Source organism: Phoca vitulina, unplaced genomic scaffold (genome assembly GCF_004348235.1).
Source record: "Phoca vitulina isolate PV1807 unplaced genomic scaffold, GSC_HSeal_1.0 scaffold33, whole genome shotgun sequence".
Classification (NCBI taxonomy): Eukaryota; Metazoa; Chordata; class Mammalia; order Carnivora; family Phocidae; genus Phoca; species Phoca vitulina.
In genome coordinates this window covers 18,070,480-18,093,624 of record NW_022589736.1, presented here as the reverse complement: position 1 = coordinate 18,093,624, position 23,145 = coordinate 18,070,480, and the positions used below count along the sequence as shown (strand labels likewise).

The 23,145-nt window shown below is 40.3% G+C and overlaps 1 protein-coding gene across 1 annotated transcript in view; it reads left to right on the top strand.

Moving 5' to 3' along the window:
- Positions 1-23,145, top strand: part of CUBN (cubilin) — a 264,380-nt gene that overhangs the window by 109,790 nt on the left and 131,445 nt on the right. Inside the window, exons 29-31 of the mRNA XM_032425570.1 lie at positions 7,850-8,031; positions 13,054-13,228; positions 14,934-15,103. Of these exons, the coding sequence (XP_032281461.1) occupies positions 7,850-8,031; positions 13,054-13,228; positions 14,934-15,103 (527 nt within the window). The remainder of the gene's footprint in view (positions 1-7,849; positions 8,032-13,053; positions 13,229-14,933; positions 15,104-23,145) is intronic.

Genomic DNA, 23,145 nt, shown 5'->3' with positions numbered 1-23,145 from the left:
CTTGGGTTGGACCATCCCCCACTTCTGAGCTCCTAGTTGCCATTTTGCATCATACCTGCCCCACCGGAAGAATCCGTATTGACAATGTTTTCCAGCAACCCCACTGCCTCCACATGCTGCCCTCTAGCATGTCAGGGGGAAACTGGGCTAAGTAGTGAGGCACCTCTCAAGGTATTATAGGAGAGAACATTTTTAATTTAGAGTAATAGAAAAACAATTACAATCTGCATCAGTCATTTTAATGAGGTGTGTGAGCATCATGATTTATTGTGTTTAAAATTTATTCTTTTACTGTACTTTGGCTTTTCACCTCCTTTTTTGACATGACTGCTGATTTCTCAGGTGTTTCCTTTGGAAGTTAAAGGATAAGGATGTGAAGATGTCCTGTTTGGGTCTGTTCTCTGTTCCTTTTCTTCCAGCCTCGGTGGGCTTTGGCCTTGCGGGTTCCACGCTGGCCACCCTCCCAGTACTACTGGTTTGTGGAGCATAGTTTCAAGAAAATGCCAAGTGTAAAGAAGAGACTGCATTTGAGCAATTGTAGGGAACTACATAAAGCACTTTTAAAACTTGGAGCCTGTGATTCCATTTAGCTCTTTCCTTGCTGGTTTGCTTTTATTCGGACTCTTTTATTTAAAACCGACACCGACAACCCAAAACCTTGAGGAGAGAACATACATAGATTATACTTAATTTTTGTATGTGCATTCTGAAATTTTGTAACTTGCTTCTTTTAGACCAAGAAAACAAAACAAAAAACAGTGTTAGCAAAGTCCTTTTATGAAAAAGATTTAAACTATCTTCACAAGTAAGCAAGTCTAGCAACAGCTTTTAACTCTTCCTTGTTATGAGTTCAGTAGATCAATGTGCTTCCTGCTGATAAGGTAAGCACTTCCTTTCAGCTGATGACTAGGAGTTTGGAGGAAAAGAAATCAAATAGATTATCAGTCACCAGTACTAAAAGTTTTATAAAGATTAACTAATTAAAACTGAAAAACATGTGATTCTCTGTAGGACCTTATTCTATTCCAGCTCAGCTGCTGTCTAATGATATTAGTATATTAGATTTTGTCAGATTTGCCTCACATTAAATGAAAAGGGTTTTGCTTTATTTATTTTTTTCAGGTTGCTGTGGTGATTTTCCCCTCAGTAGACAGACAGAACAGTAATGACGACAGTGTTCAACACTGCCATTCCAGTGCTTTTGGGCTCAAGTGCCCAACAAGGCATAGTGGAGAGAACACAGAACTGGGGGTAGGGGGTTGGGGGGCTGGGCAGAGATGGGGGTGGCCCCAGATGTGCATTCACAACGTGAGCTGCAAGTCCAGCAGCCCTCTGGAGCCTCACTTTGCTTGTCTCTAAGTAGGATAGCTGATATGATCTGATACGATCATTCTTGACTGTTGCATAGAGTTGTTAGGAATTTCAAATAAGATAATGTGTTTATTAAAAGCGCTTTGAAAAACTATGAGCTCCCATGCAAATATGAACTCTCTTTACTGTAGCTTAATGAACAACTTAAATGAAAAACTTTACTTTGGTTATTTCATTTAATCTGTACAACAACCCTACGAGGTGAAGGATTAATGCTGTTACAGATGAAGAAATTGAGGATGAGAAAGGTTAAATTAGTTATGCAAGTAGTAACACAGCCAAGGTTGGAACCCAGCCTGGGCTTTACTTGGAATATTATTATATTTTCAAAAGTTTTGCAACCTAACATGCAAATTAGGCAACTCTGAACTTATGTTGTCTCTTCCATGAAAATCTCTTACTAACTGGCTATAAAGAGCTACTCTAACTCTATTTCTTCCAAAAATGTCTCTCTCAAAGCCCTGTATTCACTCCATTGTACGCTCCTTGGTTAGTCTTTTCCTCACTTAATCATTTTCCATATGGCAATCCCCGAAATGCTTTCCTAAGTCACTCTCCTCTATTTTAGATTCCTGAAGCCCAGCTATAGAAAACTTCTCTATTTCTTTTACATTTTATTATTCATTTGACTGGACAGGTAACATGATGATGGAGAGGATACTGGAAATCTAAACATCACCTCCTACATTATTTCCTGATAATGATTGGTTGATGTAACCTCCTTCATCTCCAACCTCCACCTCTCTATCCTTCCCCTTCCTGTGACCCCCTTGTCACCCACCCAAAGTCACGGGCATGACTAACAACCACATGATTTTTAGATTATTGCATAGCCACACATACCTGTGTGCTTTCTCAGCCGTTTCGTTAGTTGTAATATTCACACGTGTCTGTACCATTATTTCTACTCTGAGATGTTGACACCTGCAATTTTCCAGAAGCCTTGTTGTTTCCGTCTCCAAAATGGGTGGATGGATTTAAAAAGATGTTCCCTTCTGTGATTCATTCAGGAGAAAGTGTAGTTTAACAAGAGATTGTCAAATCCTAAACCCTACACCAAACAAAATAGTGCAGTGAACAAAACACTTTTTCCCCTTCCTGTTCTCCCCCATCAAATTTATTTTATTTTATCTTATTATCTATTTATTTATTGAGAGAGAGAGAGTGAGAGAGAGAGAGCAGGGTGGGAAGGGGAGGAGCAGATGGAAAGGGAAAGAGAATCTTAAGCAGGCTCCCTGCCCAGCACAGAGCCCAACCCAGGGCTCAATCCCACGACCGGAGATCATGACCTGAGCCAAAATCAAGAGTCAGATGCTTAACCAACTGAGCCACCCACATGCCCCAATTTATTATTTATTTTTAATTAATTAATTTTTTATTTATTTTTAATTTTTTTTTAAATTTTCCCCCTCCCCAAATTTAAATTTAACAGGAAAGTAAAATGAAGATACTTGTTTATGTAGAAAGTTTTTAGTATTGGACATTAGGAACACTGATAGCAACTATGGAGGTAAAGCACCTTCTCAAATAGGTATATTTTTTAATTTCACAATCTTTATTAAAAACAAAACAAGGGGCACCTGGATGGCTCAGTCGGTTGAGTGTCCGCCTTCGGCTCAGGTCATGATTGCGGAGTTCCCAGAATCGAGTCCCACATCGGGCTTCCTGCTCACGGGGAGTCTGCTTCTCTCTCTGCCCTTTACCCTGCTTGTGCTCTTTCTCGCTCTCTCAAATAAATAAAAAAACAAAAACAAAAACAAAAACAAAACACACCTTGTTTCTTCCACAAGAGGTGCAAAAATAGTAAATCAAATAAAACAAACAGCTGTGCTATCCAATATGAGTAAGACATTGTTGATGAGGCAGAATTAAACTTAGCTTTTGATTCATTTCAGCATTTGGAACACATTCTCTTTTTCAGAATTACACACAATGGGACTTTTGGATTATCTTCATATTTCTTTTGATTGATGATGGGCTAGTATATGTTGATATGGTTCTAAATCATATTTCTGGTATTGGAACTGACTCCCTTTTCCAGAGCTAATTAAGTGGAAAATGATGCATAAATAAAATTCGGAAGACTCACATTATACATTCTTTAAAAAATCCACTATTTATTGTGAATTATAATTGTCATTTGCTTTCATTTGTAACTTAAAAAGTTCAGCTCTTAGTGTGACTTCATAATTTTTCATTTTTATCCATAATTATACAACTCCAAATTCCTGTTTTAATGTTTCACTGTTAGCCAAATGATAGCTTGAATTTATGAAACAAAGTACCAAATAAATTCATTACATATTTAATTTTTTGGTATTTAATTTTTTAGTTAATAGAAATTTTCATAATTTTTTGTGAATATGTTTTCCCTTACCACTAAAAGAGAGCATAGGAAAAAAAAAACCAGACATCATTCATTTTTTCAGTTTTTAAAATGTATATTTTGACATATTTTCTTTTGCCTGATACCATCTACACATTTGTCAAAAAATACCAAAATCAAGGAAAAAGTGATGATACCCAAGAGAGTGAAGCATAACTGGCTAAATGTTGATTAAAATCTCTCATCTGTGGACTGGAAATAAGTACCAAAAGAGAATTATGCTAACACAGTACTATCAAAACTAACAACTTTTAAAATATCTTTTAGCAGCTCAACATGACCATTTATTTATTCTTATTTATAACTTACCACCAATTAACTTGTAAAGGATAAAACAGAATTCACTGTTTTTTCCAAATCAAAACTTACTGAAGTTACTCTTTGCAAACTGAAGGAACAGCAAAAGGAGTTTAATAACTTAGAGAGGGGCAGGTAGGGAGAGCACATTTTAGATCTATAAATGGATTTTTTTCCAGAGGCATTAAATACACCTGGCTTCTATAACACGGCTCATAGTGTTGTATATGCTCAATAAACACTTATTGGATGAATGAATGAATGAATGGGAACTGGAGAGTTATTTCTATCTCTTTTCAGAATGTAGAAATAGAAAGAGTGAAATTTCTACCATATGATCAGAATTAACTTCATTTTCCAGTACTTTATAGTTTTACCATAAAATACCACCAAATGAATGTACAATAGGAATATTGGAATTTCTCCTTAAAAGACACACACTTAAGTGCTACTGATGAGAAGAGAACATGACATACCTAAAAGTACAGTTTGGCTTTGTGTTTTGTAAACCTTGTTTATGTTTGTTTTAAATCTTAGGGAAAAGTACACTGTGGGCCTCCAGAGCTGTAAGTGGGTAGATAAAATAAACGCTGTAATTTTTCAAAGCATCACTGAATGCCAAGAATCTGATATTATCATTCCAGCTTACATTGACCAGTTTAAGGGTATTCGTGTTCTGTTATTAGCAAAAGAATTTACAAGGAAACCTAAAACCATTGGAAAAGACAATGGAAAATGTCCTGCAGATTTTTAGATGAATCAACTATGATAAAAAAAAATAGAATTAGTTTGTCTGGTGAACTGAAGTAAAGAAATGCAGAGATGAGATATCCAAGCTTCCATCTCCTTGTTCTCTTTTATATGATATGGCCATGAAGTTATTCTCCTCCAAAGACTTTTTTTCATTTGATTTTTTTTTAATCTGATACAACTGATACCAAGATCCATAGGACCTGAAAAATGTAGGTTGAAAAAAACAGGGGGCGGGCAGGGTAACAGAATGCTTTTGCTTCCCTATGGTGTACTTTAGTAGAAGGTGCTGCATCTTCAGATGATTTATATGGGTCACTATGTTGCAAAACTCCAGGGGGCATCATTTGATGGCATATTCTGTGACCGGCGCCCCCTGCGGTTTTGCAGTGGGGCTTCATAAACTGTGCTGATTTTGGCTTTAGGAGTGTTTTCCATGTGTTGTTCTAGGAGGAAAAATATTTTCTAATCTTTCATGGCATTCCTGTTTTTTTAACATCCACCACAGTCTATAAACAATATCAGCACGGCTAATTTTAAACAGCTTTTTCACAGGGCTTTAACCAGAAATGAAGATTAGGAGCTTTATAGGCCATAGAAAAGGTACTACCCTGTGTGACACTTTAAGTCTGAAAACACGGGGTTTTCAAAGGGAAGGAGGAGGCAACTCAAGAAGATAGTGGCATATTGGGCTAGAATCAGATTTCTTTACCGAATCAAGATTCTTCTTAGAATTCTCCTCAGCCATTTTCAGTTAAGTGGAGATTTTATATGGGGAATATTTCTTCTGAACCCTTGTAAAACCTTTTTCTAACTCACTGTATAAGGCACGTTTGTAGAGCGTGGACAGGAGACATGACCTCAGCTTTAGGAGCTTGTCTGAAGTCACGGCAGTTTAATTGCACTCATGTGACAATGCACATACGTTCATGGAGTGAGGAGGTATTATCAAGAAAAGTCTTGATGCAGAATGAGGGGAGATACTTGGAAGACTTTGCCAACTAATAAAGAATATTCTGAAAAAATAGAAAAGGTGGCTTAGATATGTTGACAGAGCAAGCAATGTTTGTTTTTTTAAGAAGATTTTATTATTTATTTGAGAGGGAGAGCACACACACGCACACGCACGAGTAGGGAGAGGGAGAGAGAGAATCTCAAGCAGACTCCCCACTGAGCGTGGAGCCCTGAGAGGACTTGATCTCAGGACCCTGAGATCATGACCTGAGTGGAAACAGGAGTCAGATGCTTAACCAACTGAGCCACCCAGGTGCCCTAAGCAATGTTTTTTAATCACCAAAAATTGTTATTGGAAAAAAGGGTGATTTATCTTTTTTCCTAATTTTATCTTTTTTTTTTTCTAATTTTGTCTTTAAAATCTGAGCCTTCCTCAAATTTTACTTCTTTCACAAAGTTTTCTCTTCCTCTCCCTTCTCAAATCTCTGAATTCCTACAAACTACGTGAGTCTGTAGAATTCGGTAATTAAGTATTTGGGTATGATCAGATTGCTTGTATGGATGTCCTGCTCCACCACTTATAAGCCAGGTAACCTTGGGCAAACCACTTGACCTCTGTTTGCATTGATTTGATCACTTGAGAAATGCAGATATAGTAGTACCTGTTTCATGTGGTTATTATGAGTATTCAAATAGGAAAAAAAACTGTAAAACACATCTAAGCACTTAGTGGCAGTTTCTCTTACTATATATCACATGGTGAAATATCTGATTGTTTCTTGTAATGATTTGCCTTAATTACTTTCTTGGGCATAATATATACACCTAAAACATAAGCTTCATGTTTGGGTTTTCCATGCTTAGGTTTTATATATCCAGTTTTTGTTTGTTTAGTTGGTGTTTAGATATAAGTTTTCTGGGTCAGGACCTGTATCATTTACTGTTTTTGTTTGTAACAGACTTGATTTTTTAGAAGAGTTTTAAGTTCACAGCAAAATTGAGTGAGAGGTAGAGTTCCCATTTATTTACCCCTGTCCCCACACATACACAGCCTCTCCCTGTCCAACCCCAACCAGAGTGGGACATTTGTTACAACTGATCAACCTACATTGACACTTCATTCACCCAGGGTCCATACTTTACATTAGGGTTCACTCTTGGCATTGGGCATTCAATGACTGACAGATATATAATGACATATTGCCACCATTATAGTATCATACAGAATAGGTTTACTGCCCTAAAAACCTGTGCTCGGCCTTTTATCCCTCCTCTGCTCTAGCCCCTGGCAACCACTTATCTTTTTTACTGTCTACATAATTTTGCCTTTTCAAGAATGCCATACACTTGGAATCCAATAGTATGGAGCCTTTTCAGACTGGTTTCTTTCCTTAATGAATATGTATATACATTTCCTCCAAGTCTTTTTCTGGCTTGATAGCTCATTTGTTGTTAGCGTTGAATAATATTCCATTGTCTGGATGTACCACAATTTATTTATGCTTTTAGCTACTGAAGGACATCTTGGTTGTTTCCAAGTTCTGGCAATTATGAATGAAGCTGCTATGGACATATCATATATTTTTTTAATTTCCTATAGTCTCTCATACAAAGGTAATGATTTTTAGCCCTTAGTATTCTAGATCTTAGATCTGATAAGGAATTAAAAATAATGTATTACATACAAGGAAACTGAAGACTGAGAGACATGGTATTCACTAACACTTTTCATTTAGTTCATTGTACTTCCTACTATGAAATTCTTTCCTAAATAAAATGAAGAAAATCTAAAAATTAGAATGGTATTTAAAATATATTACCGAGGATTTGATGTGGTGAGAATAAGGACTGAGAATTATTGTACCAAATGATGTAATCAATGTTTTTTAAGAATACATTTAATAAGTTGTAGCCATGATTTTTTCCTCATTGTTTTATAACTGCTTAATTATAACTTTATTATAACTTTGTGAGTTTTCCCCTAAATTAGGCATTGTACATTTTCAATTATCTTTTGGTTGGTTGGATTTTTGAATTTTTCGCAGGGGTCGATGCCCACTTTGAACTGACTGAGCCTTGCTGTTTCAACAGGTTGTGGTGGGGAGTTGTCTGGGACTACGGGCTCCTTCAGCAGCCCCGGGTACCCCAACACGTATCCCCCCAACAAGGAGTGCCTCTGGTACATTACCACAGCCCCTGGGAGTAGCATTCAGCTCACCATCCATGACTTTGATGTGGAGTATCATGTAAGGTGCAACTTTGACATCCTGGAGGTAGGAATTTAGATTGCTTATCAGCCATTCCAAATTTGGGGTAGAACTGGAGATCTCTCTGCAAAACTTCCTAAATTATTTCCAGTGGCCGACAGTGTTCTATGTCCAGACATTTTGATGAGTCTCAGTTCTTTGTGAGTGATGTTGATGAACAAATGGGATTAATATCTCAGTTTGGGTTTCCCTAAAAGCAGTGCCTGAAGAACTTGGTGGCAGGCAATTTAACTTGAAGATGGTACCAGGAAGCAAGAGTGAGGGGACAGCAGGAAGGAGGGTGAAGGAGGAAGAGCCAGTGAGGGGAGCCCCTGGGGGCCCCTTGGGCTTGGGACCCTCTGAGGTGCTATGAGGACTGCTCATCAGAACCATCCCTCTAAGGGTGCAACCAGGCACTGGTCCCCCAACTGCTGTCCCCATTGATGGATTGTACTTGGGATCGTTACTGCCCCCCACTTTAGTCTGAGAAAGCTCCCTTAGGGAAGACAGTGGGGAGGCAGAGTATAGAGAAGGGGTGATCTTGGGGTAAGGCCACAGCTGCAGCTGCCATCTGAGGAGGGTCCCCATGGTGCAGGGTACAAAATGCGACACCACTGCACAGGGTTTACCTCAGATAATTGAGATGACCTTTGAGAATCTATTATAATCAGGGATCTAGTCATTAGGAACAGAACCTCTCTGCAAAATTTAATGGCTTCCTACACACAAAGCTCCTACCACCTCAGCTCTAGAGATGGCCATAGTGTTTCCTGATCCTTATCAGTTCTGTATCTACTAAAACTTCAGATCCACCAAGGGCTGGGTATTTGTTTTGGTTTTGCTTTACTGCTATACCTGCTGCAAAGTACTTGGCAAATAGTAGAACACATGATATATATTTGTGGAATGAATGAAAGCATATATATCTCTGATTGACACACCATAATAATGCACATTGTTGGTGGTTTGCAAAGGGATTTTGACATCCATTTTCCCATTTGAATGTTAAATAGTCCCGTAAGGTATGAAGGGAATTTTGTCCCCATTTTACCATCATCAGAACAGAGGCTCAAAAATGTTGATGGGTTTTTCCATGAGCACGAGGACAGTGAATGGAAGAACTCAGAGCTGAATCCATCCACTACTCCACACTCCACATAAGCCAGTACAAAAAGATAGATAGATGTGGGTGGTGCTCAAGATGTTGAAATGAGTGGTATGGACTTTAGAGGAAACTTTAATACTTAAAATATCATTTAACTACAAAACAAGTTCTTTCTTTTTTTTTTTTTAAAGATTTTATTTTTTTATTTGTGTGTATGTGAGAGAGAGAGAGAGCATGGGCACGTGTTGGGGGAGGGGCAGGGGGAGAGGGAGAAGCAGACTCCCCGCTGAGCAGGGAGCCCAAAGCGGGGCTCGATCCCAGGACCCTGAGATCATGACCTAAACCAAAGGCAGATGTTTAACCTACTGAGCTGCCCAGGTGTCCCAACAAGTTCTTTCTTTGAAAAGAAATGGGGTTCTCAAATCATGCCCTCACTGAGTGGACGCAGAATCACAGAATTGTATTGAGCAGCTCTGGGCTCTCTAAAGGAGGATAATGCTGCAGTAAGTGAAATCAGAGACGGAGCTGGGTAAGTTGTCGGGTTAAAACCTCAACCCTTGTCTTCATGTCGGTCCTGGTTGTTGCCAAGTCATGACTCCATCTCAGAAGAGGAAAGGTTTTTAGGAAGAAAGAACAAGGTGGCTCTCGAAATTCACACTCACAGTATGAGTCGGAGTAACACTCGCATGTGGAAGTTCAAATGGTCTTTCTTGCCAGCAAGGATATTTTTCAGTGGCATAAAACCCCTTAACACAAAGGGTTGGCAGCAGACTTTTCCACAGTAATGTGAAATGTTCCGAACCCTTTATTTTCATATTCCAAAGCGCATGTGATTGTTGCCCAGTTGGCAAAATGTAAATGGGTTCATTGTGCTGTGGGTTTTGTCACACCCATTACATGAGAAAGCAGACTAGGGCTGTTCCCTGCAAGCGGCTCGGGGGTCAGGGGAAAAGGCAGGGTCTCCAGGCAGTGCATTTAGGCAGGTCCTGTGCCTGCCCAGAAAGCACTCTGAGGAGAGGCTACTGTCAGCTTGGGGCTTGTTTTTGTTAGGACAAGGTGGTCTCCCATGTTCCATCAAAATCAGGGTTTGGGGGGAACATTTCGAACCCCTTTAAGTATTTTGGGAAAGCTTACTTCTTAAGGCTGAAATGAGTAACCCCCTTACTTTTTGTTCCAAAACCTTGTTTGACATCTTAGCAAATGCTCTGTCAGGTGGAAGGTGCTGTAATAAATGTGCACTAATGATGATAAAATGATTTTGTCCATCCCTCATACCATAGCTGCTGATAACATGCTAGCAATAGGCTTCAAAATGTTACCCGGGGTGGCTACGTGGCCTTGAGACACTGCTGGCTTTCTTGACCCGCCTGTTCTGAGGCTGTGCATTATCCTTTCCTATTCTGAGCACAGCCACGTAGGACCTCTCTGTCACCAGGTATGGGGCCTACCTGGGTTTCACCAGATTTTACCAGGAGCCAATATTTTTTTTCCCTGAAAAATCAGTGTCCAGAAAGTGGCCGCTTGCATTAAGCAACAGCCGTTCGGTTACTCATAACCCTGGAATGCTGACTTGATTGTAACAATAAATGGAGCTAACAGAGCAGAAAGAAATGTTCAAAACAGATTAAAACCATAGGCTTTGAAATGTTCTATATCCTGAGCATTTGCTAAAAACACATTTTTTAATCTCCCATCATCAGACCCGTTTTTTTCCCCCCAAAGTTTAGTCATATGCTGTAGTCGAATGAACCACACCCTGAAATTCTTTCCATCTTTTTCCTCTTTTGAAGAGTCATGCGTTAACTATTGGTGTTATTTGTGGAAGCCAAAAGTACTGTTCTATTGTTTGGGTCATGGAAACACTCTGGCTGATTTTACTTCAGTCTCTTGAGAAAGGAGCCTGAACCCGCATAAAGCAGAAAAGGAAATCCACTCCTTGGGGCAATAAATCAAGACAATTGCTTGGTGTGGGCAGTTTACTCCCTCTGGTCTCTCTTCCATGGTCTGTACTGAGCCCAGCCCCGTAAGAGGGGAAGTGAAAAAGGTCAAAAGCAGCAGTGTTGATTCTCCTGGAGGCTTCTAGGCCCAGCAAACTCATACCCTCATACCCGTTATGTTTGTGATCTTAAGGGGACCCCGAGCAGGGAAAACAAAGACTATTTTGCCGATGTGCAAGTTTTCTTTGTCAGAACTAAAGCCTTGTGCTCAGTGTTCTCTCCAAATATGTGCTGTTTCTTGGGCTCGGACAGCTCGTGCTGTCAGTTCCATGCTCTGAGGACTGTGTTGTGGGGGCGGGTGGCAAGCAGGCAAATCTTGAAATGAGGAAAGGACACCGTAAGCCAGAAGCGATCTGCTCCTTCCATTTGCACATGTGTACGTGTAAAGGGCCACACAGGGCTCCTCCTGAAGTCCTGCTTTTGATGGGACTTAGGGGGCCACACAAACATAGCTCCTCCTATGAAAATAAGCTTGAAGCCATCCGCCTGCTTCATTCCTTTGCAATTAAAGTCCTTGTGCTCAGCCCTCTGTGAACAGTAGCTTCATTCATTTGGCCCTTGCCGCATGGCTGGGGGGAATTAATCAGACAAAGAAATCATTATAGATTCCAATCACACACGCCTCGCCAAAAGTAGGCTTCTTGTTCTCGCTCTCTCCCCTCAGAGAACACTTGAGTGATTCCCCCTATCAGTCAACAGCTGCCCTGAGGGTGGGCGAGGGCCTGGGGCGGGAGGAGGAATGGGGAGAGAGCGGCACAGGTGCCAGGAGTGGGAGGGCCCTGCGCACAGATCTCCCCAAGCGCTGCTTCCCCGGTTCTGGTTCCGCCCTGGAGCCCCGGAATTATGAGTATATACATGTGGGGGAGAGGGAAGGACCCAGATACCATTATGCCTGAAAACTGTCACCAAAAATGGTCTTTCTGCTACAAATTCGAGTTTGGCAAAACCCGGAGGTAGGGGTTCAGTACTTTTTGTTTGATTCTTATCTTCCCACCCCTTTCCCCTACCCTCCATCCCCCCCACCCCCAACTGAGAAATCAGTGTGTGAGGGGTTAGAGACCTGCCCTGGGCTGGGCACATCTGCCAGAAAGATGTGACTCTGAGACCCCAGGGTGGGGGTGGGGGGCACTTGCTGGGAGGAATGTGTCCCTGGGCACTGGGTCCTGGTCAGGTAGATGGTTGCAATCTGAGGAGCCTAGGAGATCTGAGAACACTTGAGATGGATCTAGAGGGAGCCATCCAGATATGGGCAGAGTCCAGGGCAATTTCCCAGAGGAAGTTGGCTGCTCTTGGTCAGGTTCCCACCAACAGGATTCTGGGAGTAGGTTCAGCGAGAATCTGGGGGAGTCCCTTCTTAAGGATACGACAGAACACACTGATACAGAGGTTGTATTTTCACTCTCTCTGAAAAAGTAAAATATTATATTAAATGCCTAATCTTATAAAGTATTCAGATTGCAAAGTGGAAGATCATAAAAAATCCAACTGGGAGATCAACAGCTTTCAGTGAACTGATTTTCACAAACAACATGGCTTTATGCTAAGACTATTCCATGTGCCTAGAAGAGTTAGAAAATCAGACTTGATACTGTTTTATCTGCAATGCCTCTGCCAAAGAAAGCAGGAAATCCTATGAAGACATGGAAAGAGGAAAAGGGGAGATAGGGAAGATTCTTGAATAATCTGTTCAGTTCAGCTGTACAATTCTGACTGATAAAATAAGCAGGCATTTTGTGGGTGGTTGAATTTATGTGTTCCTAGGGCTGAGGGAGTGCCTTTGAAAATCCAGCTCAAGTTTACAGTTCATCCCCATCCAGGAAGGCTGAGATTTCAGTCTCTCATGATAATAGAATCCAAGAGCTGGTGGTAAAACGAGGTCAGGGGAAGGGCTGTCATTGCTTAAATATATCTCTTAATTTCAGTCCTTTTTTCTACATTCCGTCTTAGATCTATGGAGGCCCTGATTTCCACTCTCCCCGAATAGCTCAGCTGTGTGCCCAAAGATCATCTGAGAATCCCATGCAGGTCTCCAGCACTGGAAATGAGCTAGCCATCCGCTTCAAGACCGACAGCTCTATAAATGGGAGAGGCTTCAATGCCTCATGGCAAGCAGTCCCCGGAGGTGAGTGAACCAAGGAGGTGTCTCAAAATACTTAACCTGAACCCTTATAAATTTTATGAAATGATTGGAGAGAGAGGTATGAAGCCTAACATAGTGACAACTTAGTGACTCCTCAAATGGCAAATGTTCCTTTGGCATATACTCTTCCCTAAAAAAAATGAGATAGAATTTTTTTTTTAAAGATTTTATTTATTTATTTGACAGAGAGACAGCAAGAGAGGGAACACAAGCAGGGGGAGCGGGAGAGGGAGAAGCAGGCACCCCACTGAGCAGGGAGCCCGATGCGGGGCTCGATCCCAGGACCCTGGGATTATGACCTGAGCCCAAGGCAGCTGCTTAGCCGACTGAGCCACCCAGGTGCCCCAAAAATGTGATAGAATTTAACTTCCAGAGTTAAAATATGTGAAAACTAGCGCATGCAAGTATGCAAGTCCATGGTGAAAGCGGAAGTGGCGAAATTGGTTAGATTAACTTACTTTCCAAGGGCCTCAGGCCTGGTTACCGGCCTCAAATTTGGGGTAAATTACTTGGGGTAAATTATTTTGGGGTAAATACAGCAAAGTGGTAAATTACTTCACGCCATGGTATAGATCTTTGGATGCTTGGCAGATGCCCAAATTATAAATGTTAAATTTGTGAATTCCAAGGAATTGTATTATATAGTGACTTTCTGCCTAGGATCTTAGGCTGTCTAAAAATATTTACCTGTTGCAGATTTTTTTTTAATAAAAAATGAATGTACAAAATATTTGAGCAGATGTTAACCTATACAACTACTAATAAAAATATGTTTGCTGGCAGCTTCCTATGTGCCAGGCATCTATTCTAACTGTTCTATGAGAACGATCTCATTTCATCTCTCACAACCACCCTGTGAGGGGAGATAATTTCAAATCCTCACCTTACTAATGAGGAAATTGAAACTAGAGAAGTTAGTACTTGTCCAAAGTCACATAGCTAGGAAATACCAGAGTAGAGATGTGACCCCAGGCTACCTCATGGCCCCACTTTTGGAACCCTAACATGGTATAGTAAGTGTGTTAGATCTTCCCTAAAGTTAATGATGCCTGAATTTAATGAGGATTATATATATGATTATGTATACATAGTGTTTAGATTACCCAAAATGATTGTCAACTATTAGAAAATAATACTACATTTTTCTATTATAGGTTTATATTATCATAACTCCAAGATATGATAAGTCATAGAGATAGACATTGATAGGTATTTGATAATATCATAGGAATAAAAAGACTGAATAACTGTACCAGGTCCAGAATATTAAATTTTAAAAGGCAGATATTAAATTATTAAAAACATACACTACTAAGCTATCAAAATTCGTAGGAGATGTGTTATTCTTACAGTATATTATATTTTTAGAGAGCAAAGAAGAGGCATTTTATGGCTTTATGAGAACATGATTTTATTTGCACTTACTTTTCAGTATTTAAAAATTTTTTTTAAAAATTACTTTTGTCATCAGTATTTAAATTATTTGAGAGATTTTCTTAGTCATCCTTCTTTTTGTTGGGATGCATGAATTAATGGTGGATATTCAGTTCTGCACAATGTTTAGCACCAACTACATAAAACAGGTGGTTGAACAAAGCAGCATATTGTTCTGTGCTATCAGGTCATGGGGCAAAGTTTTATGCATCAGGGATTCCTCTCATTTTTGAATTGGGTTTCCTACTTACAGGTTGTGGCGGGATTTTCCAGGCTCCCAATGGAGAGATTCATTCTCCAAATTACCCCAGTCCTTATAGGCGTAACACTGACTGCTCCTGGGTCATTCGGGTGGAAAGAAATCACCGTGTTCTCTTGAACTTCACTGATTTTGACCTTGAGCCTCAGGACTCTTGTATTACGGTAGGTGACACAAATTTCAAGCACCATCTCTAGTCAAACCTGGGTCAGAACATCGCTTTGTGAGCATATTTAATAAATGCATTAGTTATGGATGTTTTCAATGTCAAATCATGGGAAACCCAACTATTGGCAACTTAAAATATAAGGACATTTACTTTTTTACCTAAATACAAATCAAGAGGTAGTTGATCGCAGGGTTTGTTTAGCAACTCAGTTTCTATTCTACCATCGTTAGTGTGTTGATTTGTCATTTTGTGTTTGTTTCCTCATGGTCAAAAAATGGCTGCAGTAGCTCTGAACATCCTGCCTGAGTACAGATGCAGAGAAAGGGAGAAGGAATAATGCTATTTGTTTCTATTTTGTATTTTTTGAATCAAGGAAGCAAAATTTTCACACAAGTCCCTTTACATAATCATTGGTCGGAATTAGCTGCAAGAGAGAATAGGGAACTTTTAGTGGAACGAATTTATCGTAGCTACTTCAAATCAATTATTATTAAGCCTCTGAGGGTTTTCATGGGTTCTACTTTTCTTGAGATCAGGATATCTCAATCTGCTACTTGAACAAATCAGTGTCTGATAGGACAGAATAAATTGGGGGATGGAGGTGGAAGAAAGAGAGATGCCTATTAGTTGGTTAGATGACCAAAGTTTCTGTCACTACCTTCAACTTAAATACATTCTCACCTGAAACTAATGCTTTATCCTTAATGCAAGAGTGAATGAGGACGTATTTTGAGATTTTCTTTTTGTTTTTCATTTATTTTTTTTTTTTTGGTTACCTGATTTTTTTTTAACCAAAGATTTTTCCATCTTTCATTTGTGTTTAGAGACATTTCATTCAAATATAAACCAGATTCTCTTGGCTAATGGATCTTTCTATTTAATTTTCTGACAGTTTCTTACACAAACTCCAACTGGCTAGCTTTCAGATTTAACTCAGGAAAACTCAAAAGTTGTTTCACATTTTTCAAAATAGTCCAGTCAAATGGTATAATTTCAAATACTGTTTTACAAGATAAAATCAGTAATCTACTTAAAAGATCAGTTGATTTATGACTATGTATTAGTCTTCTAAATGAATCTTCAGAGTCTAAGTTGGCAAAGCTTGTACAAACTTAAGGTATAGAGCAAAGTATACACTTGCCGTAACAGTGACTCAGACCAACTCTCCTGACAAAGACAATTTAAACATTTTAGGTGATATTAAAAAACACCTTCCTAAATGTAGCAAAGAACTCACAAGATAGTGTGAAATTTCTGAGTTAATATTTGAGAGATGTGAGTCTAGTATTTGAGATAGCTTTTACCTATAGGGCATTTGCTGATCCAGAAGGGGTTAGCAGCACCTCTGTGAGCCTCTCAGGGCAAAGAGAAGCAAAGTTTGAGTTCAGAGATGGAATAGGGTGGAAGTCCTGCCAAACCATCCCATATCCTAGGTATAAGGAAAATAAAACAGCCTTCACAGAGACTGCATCCCAGCTTTGAGTCATCTGAGTGGCCCCCAAAATCTGAAGCCATGGAATAATGAGAGGGCACCCTGTACTGTTAACATACCTTTGGACATCTGACAAAGGCAATTTAGAATCTTCTTCAAAGGGAGATAAATTCATCCTAGATCTCATTTCTACTAATAATTTTTCATGGACAATAGCCAGCACATTATAAAAGATGTGCATGTACCTGAAGAGATAATATAACATAAATGAGATACAATATGAATAACAGACAATGGAAATAAACATACTAATATGGCAGATTGGTAAACAATTATGATTACTAAGCTCATGGAGATAAAAGTCAAACTTTAAACTCTCAGCAAGGAACTGCAAACTATATAAAGTGACACTGCAAATATGAACGAGAACCAATTAAAATTTTTAGAACTGGATAAAATATAATAGCTGAAGTTAAGATCTAGTCAAAGCTTTTTTTGTTTTTGTATTTTAGACAGATTAGACAGAGATGACAAGAGAAACAGTGAACTGGAAGATAAGTCAGAAGAATCATTTGGGGAAAAAGCACAGATAAGCAAAAGGATAGAAAATATAAAAGAGAGGTTGAGACACATAGAGGAGGCTTATAAAAGATATAACATACATTTGGGGTGCCTGGGTGGCTCAGTCGTTAAGCGTCTGCCTTCGGCTCAGGTTGTGATCCCAGGGTCCTGGGATCGAGCCCCGCATCAGGCTCCCTGCTCGGCAGGGAGCCTGCTTCTCCCTCTCCCACTCCTCCTGCTTGTGTTCCTTCTCTCGCTGTGTCTCTCTCTGTCAAATAAATAAATAAAATCCTTTAAAAAAAAAAAGATGTAACATACATTTAGTTGTAATCTCAGGAGGAAAAGTGAGAGATAAATGGAACAGAAGCAATATTTGAAAAGCTAATGACTAAGACCTTTCTAAAACTGATGAAAGACATCACATTTATAAAAACAAGAATCCCAAGGAACCCAAACAACTAAGTGAGTAGAAATAGAAAGAGAAATAAATAGAAAGATATACTAATCTAAAAAAATGAAAGATAAAAGGAAAATATTACAATCAGTCAGGGGATTGGGTAGGGGAACAGATTGCCTTTTAAGAAGTGGCAGACTGAACCCTGACTTTCAACAGTGATGATTAGAAGGAGAAAAGACAATGGAATGGTGCCTTCAGTCTAAAGAAAGAAAATAACTACCAACCAGGGACTCGGTACTCTCCTAATATAATAGTCTTTAAGAATGAAGGTGAAATAAAGCATTGAAACAGAAAAGGGGTCTTCAAGAGAGGTTCAAATGGGCCAGAAACAAATTGTTTACCTCGTAGATTTGTCTGCAGTGGGCAATTCTCTGCCATTTGCTTCCTCTCCCAGTTGGAATGGTGCCAGGTATGGTATCTTCTCTTCTCTCTGGTAAAGTCCGTAACCCATAGAATTCAACATACAAAAGTGTGTGAACAAAACAAAGCCTAGGTCAAAGGCACACCCAGCATGGCTGCATTTTTCCCCTCCTGTGTTCATGAGTAGAGCTTTCCACCTACATGAGATATAAATACACAGACAGGGTTTGCTATGAACCACTGCCATATCTCAGCCTGCAACCTGGCTTGACTTAACAAACTTAGCTGGAGGCAACAGAGAGGAGGAAGTGAAGCCTCAAATATGATCTGGTCATAGGCATGGAGACAGGAAAATAAACCCAAAGACAGGTGCTGGGAGGAGTTCAGTCTAGCAGATGAGATAAAATATAAAATGTAATAGTCCAAACAAGTTGTCAGAAAAAGGGAATCCCGTATGAAGTAGTTGCAGTATCCCTGCCTGTGGGCAGACGGGGCATTCAGAAACAGATGCCACTAAGCACTTGAGCAAGACTTCGATATAAAAAGTGAATTACATCAATCGCATGGTGCCATGGTTAAGAAATCTAGCCTTGTGGTGCAGAAGACCTGGGGCTGAGCCTGAATTCTGCCATTTTCAGGCTGTGTTGCCTTGGAGAAAGTTAACTTTTCAGCTGCAGTTTCTTTAACTGTGAAATGGGGAGAATAAGAGTACCTGTGTCAGATTTATTGTTGGGATATTTGAGATGATGTAAGTGACCTGCTTTTCATGTAGAAAGGTATTGATTCATTCTAGCCATAACGATGCTGATGGTGAGTACCCTCCGAGAGGCATGTTCAATGAGCCTGGGAAAGGGGGCGGCACGGAATACTAAAAGGAGCAATGGGCTGAAGATCCAGGGCTCCCCATCTGTGATCATGGGCCTCAAGGACATCAGTGAAAGAAGAATCTGCTTAAGAACCTTTCTCATAGCACAAGGCCTAGCATCTCATGTACCTAGGATGCCATAACTGTAGTAATCATCATGAGAAAAGAGAAGGAGCGATTCATTTGGATCTGGAGGCCAGAGAGGGTTTCACATTGGAGATGAAATTTGAGTGGCAGAATTTCACCAGTAGAAATGTGGTAGTGAGGCCAAGAGAGGAGGCTTTGGGAAAAGAATAGGGGAAATTGTGCACCGAGGTATGACTATGCACAGACACGTGGGAATAGAAAAGACGTTGTACTGGAGTGTGGCTATACATGGGTGAGCATGTAGAAACCAAGAGTCTATAGAAGACATTCTGAGTGGCCTCAGGATTGGACAAACTCTCTCATGCTTTCTGAATCTGAAATTATCCTATAGAGAGTATGGGAAATTTTCTGTAAAACAGAGGAATCACATACTCAAAACTGTATTTTACAATGATAAGAGGCAGCCAAGTGAGGACTGGGTTGGCAGAGAAAGAGAAAGGTAGCGTGAAGGCTGTTTGGGAAGCTGTGGAAAAACCTTGGGCAGTGGCCTTGGGTGTGGCAAGAAAGAGACGTATTGGAGAACTTATGGTGGTTGTACCATCACCAAAATTTAGAGACTAATTACGTGGTAAAGGGTGAGGTGGGTGATAGAGATGAGGGAGTTAAATCTATTCACTTGAAGAATGAGTGAGTGATGATGCTACGAAGTTAAGTGAGTAAAGGGGTAGATACCATGGGTTTGATTTTTGGAAACTTTTAAGTTTAGAGGTCCATACTATGGCCCTTATAGAGTTTGACATAGGAGTTTAGTGCTCAGGGTGGCATCTGAGCTGGACATGTACATTTGACGATATTTTTGTATATCTGGGTAGTTGTTAAAGCCACAGAAGTAGGTGTGATCACTTATAATAGCATTTTCTAAAGAGAAAAGGGCCAAGTAAACTCTTTGGGAAATATCACCATTTAAGGGGCAAATGGAGGAACAGAGGAAGAGAAGACTAAGAAAAGGCACTCAGAAGTAGGTGGAGAACCAGAGAGTGGTAGTATAGAAATGAGGAGTGAAGCCAATTTTAAGAGTGGGTGATCAAAGGTATCAAATCCAGCAGAGGTCAGCGAGGAAGGGGACTGAAGCACGGCCACTGGATTCAGTCTTTGATGACCTAGTAAGGAACAGGATGGGTGTGGGTAGTAGTGGAAGACACTAGATCATGATGGGTTAAGAGGGACAGGAGCTTCTTAGCTTTTTCCTAGAGTTATGGCTGTGAATGGTATAAGGTGATAAAAGGCTATAACCTATGGGTAAGGCAAGACCAATGGAAAGTTGGTTTTTTTGTTTGTCTGTTTTAATGATGGAGAAGCTTGAGCATGTGGAGAAGGCATGGTGCTGGTAGAAAAGAGCAGCTGAATGTAAGGGGTAAATGGAATAACTGATGAAGTCATGTTCAAGGCAGAGATCTGGAGATGGATTGGTCCTATAAATTTCATATTTTCAGGATGAGAAATTAAAACACATGGCTAACCCAAGATATATAGTTTTCTTCGACTTGCAAATTTATTTAATTGAAAGTTACAGAAATCACACATAAGCTAAGTCATTTTTGTTTGTACAATCTATAAATTACCTTTACAAATAGATAAAGTAATGTGAAGAAGGACTATTCTGGTGAACTAGGGTAGAGATCTGCTATGTGTAGTTGCCAAGTGGACCCAGTTAATAGGATGGGAGGCTGGCAGAGCTTGGAACCAGGCGGGCAGTGTCCTGGCGAGGCTGGAAGCTTGGCTCCAGTTACAGTTAGTTGTCCAGGGGTTCATGAAGGCAAGCATTGAGGCACCAACCATCTATCCTTTACAGCTAGATGGACTCTGGATGTGAAACGTACCCTACAGTCCAATATCTTACATAACATCTCTGCAGTTTAAGTTCCTACAAAGCCAATCATTCATTCTGGAGACATTCAAGTTAATTTCTTGGTCCTGTTGCTTAGAGTCATTAGCAGAGAGAAAAATATTCAGCTGCCAATGATACTGCCAGATAATATTTGTGTTCATGGGATTTTTCATAGAGCTCAAGTGTACTATTAAATATCAAGGTCAATTATGGCTGGATGTGACCAGCAATCACGTTTTTTTACAACTCCTGTAACAGTTTGGATTATCAGAATTGGAAATATTAATTTTAACAGGCATTATGACTAATAGTCACAAACACATAGATACATAGGATGTTAAGGTTGCAAGAGGAGACATTAGAGATAATTTACTGTCATATGCTGATTTTTTGGGTAGTAGTCTCATTTTAAAAATAAGAACATTGAAGTCCAGAGGGTCAGGATCAAGACCAAGTAAAAATTAGTAGCAGCCAGCACTAAAACATAAGCAAGCCTAAAGTAAGAGTAAGTATTCTGATCAAATATAAAAATTACAGTGTACAGGGCGCCTGGGTGGCTCAGTCGGTTAAGCATCTGCCTTTGGCTTAGGTCATGATCCCAGGGTCCTGGGATCGAATCCCGCATCGGGCTCCCTTTTCAGTGGGGAGCCTGCTTCTCCCTCTGCCTCTCTCTCTCTCTGTCTCTCATGAATAAATAAAATCTTTAAAAAAAATTACAGTGTACATGCAAGGAACTGAATTGCAGAATAGAGGACAACTGAAAAAATAGGGGGAGAAATAAAACTAGGGTTCCTTTGGAACCATTTTGAATTCTCTTTCGGATGAACCCAGACTTCATTTATCAATATAAGTAAGAGTGTTAGGATTCCAGATATGAGGTGGAAGGTGTCTTTGCCTTGAAGTCAGGTAGTCTGGGCTCCATACACCTATTCAATCTGTGGTGTCAACTACGCGCCAAACCCCACTAGGCATTAGTGTCTGGGCATGGCTCCACCACTCACTCTCGTCGTGGCTGGGGGATCTGAGATGGCTCATTTATAAAATCAAGTGCCTGGCAAACCCACAGAGAAAGAGGATCCAGTTAGGAGTTGCGTCTGTGGGTGGGAAGAGAAGTGCGAGGTGGGACATGAAGAAACAGACACTGGGGGTCTGGTGACATCAGTGTGTGTTCACTCCAGAGGTCACAGTCAGACTCGCAGAGACTCGCTAAGCTTCGGTTTCTGCTTTGGGACGCAGGATCGGCCTTGGGTAGGATGTCATCTCCATACTCCACTTGCCCTGCAGAAGAGAGCTCTTCCTGTAGCAGGTCCAGTCCCCAGCGGTCCTAAGTGGAGGCAGGGTAAGCCCACAGGGAACCCCAGGCCATCTCTCTTGGCCTTGTGGAGGCAACATTTAGCAAGAAGAAGAAATGGATGAAAATTTTAAAATGGAACAGTAATGCACAGCCTCCATCCCCTTTCATATAACCAACAGCAGTAGTCTTTGTATCCCAAAGACAGAAATCTGGTGCACGAATTACTGGTAGATGCATGGCTGAATACATGAATAAGTGAATTCTGTAGTCTCTTCTCCTGCAATAATCAGCTCTTTAGTGGAAAATTGCAGATGACACATTTGGGAATGTGTTATGCTGAGTTCACTCCCTGGCACAATTATTGATATACAATCTCACTATTTTGAGCCACATGAGAACTTAGATAACATCGCAGAAGTGTGTTTTCTAGAATTTCATGCTGCTGTAATGAAAAAAGAGAGAGAAACCGAATTTTCTGACTTCTGTTGAAATGGTGATGGCATCGTGGGGAGCTAATCAGAAAGCTCAACTGGCGCTCAGGTCGCAACTAATTTGGTAATATGTTTGCACTTTCCGCTCGGTCCCTTTTGAGTGGCTAGTGTAATTAACCTCAGGCTCTCCTGAATGACACATTGTGAGTATTTCTTGCTAAGGCAGCAGTGGGACCCACTGGTTGGGCATGACTCTGTATGGTCAGCATGAAAATGGCTCCATTATGTTGCCTTTCATGAAGGCTGAGTATTAAAGTGACCTCCGACTGACAGTTTAATTGCTTAATTAGAGTCTCTCTTAGCCTTAAATCCATGTAGCTCTGCAAGCTCTTACCGATCTCTGAGAAATGCTGGTGGTAGCTCAGTGTGAGAGCGGGAGAGGTTGGTTCTGCTGCTCTAGCAGGGGCCCTGGAGACTCCTGCCCTCTGATTTCAGCATCCTCTTTGCTCAGCACAATGGAATGTCTGCCTTGTGAGAATCAGTCAGAAGCAGATAAAAGCAAGCAGAGCACAGTCCAGATCCAGCCTCTGGTTTGGAGAAAATATACATTAGGGCTAACAGAGCCTAGTACAAAAAAAATGGGGGCACATGGTGAGTAACTG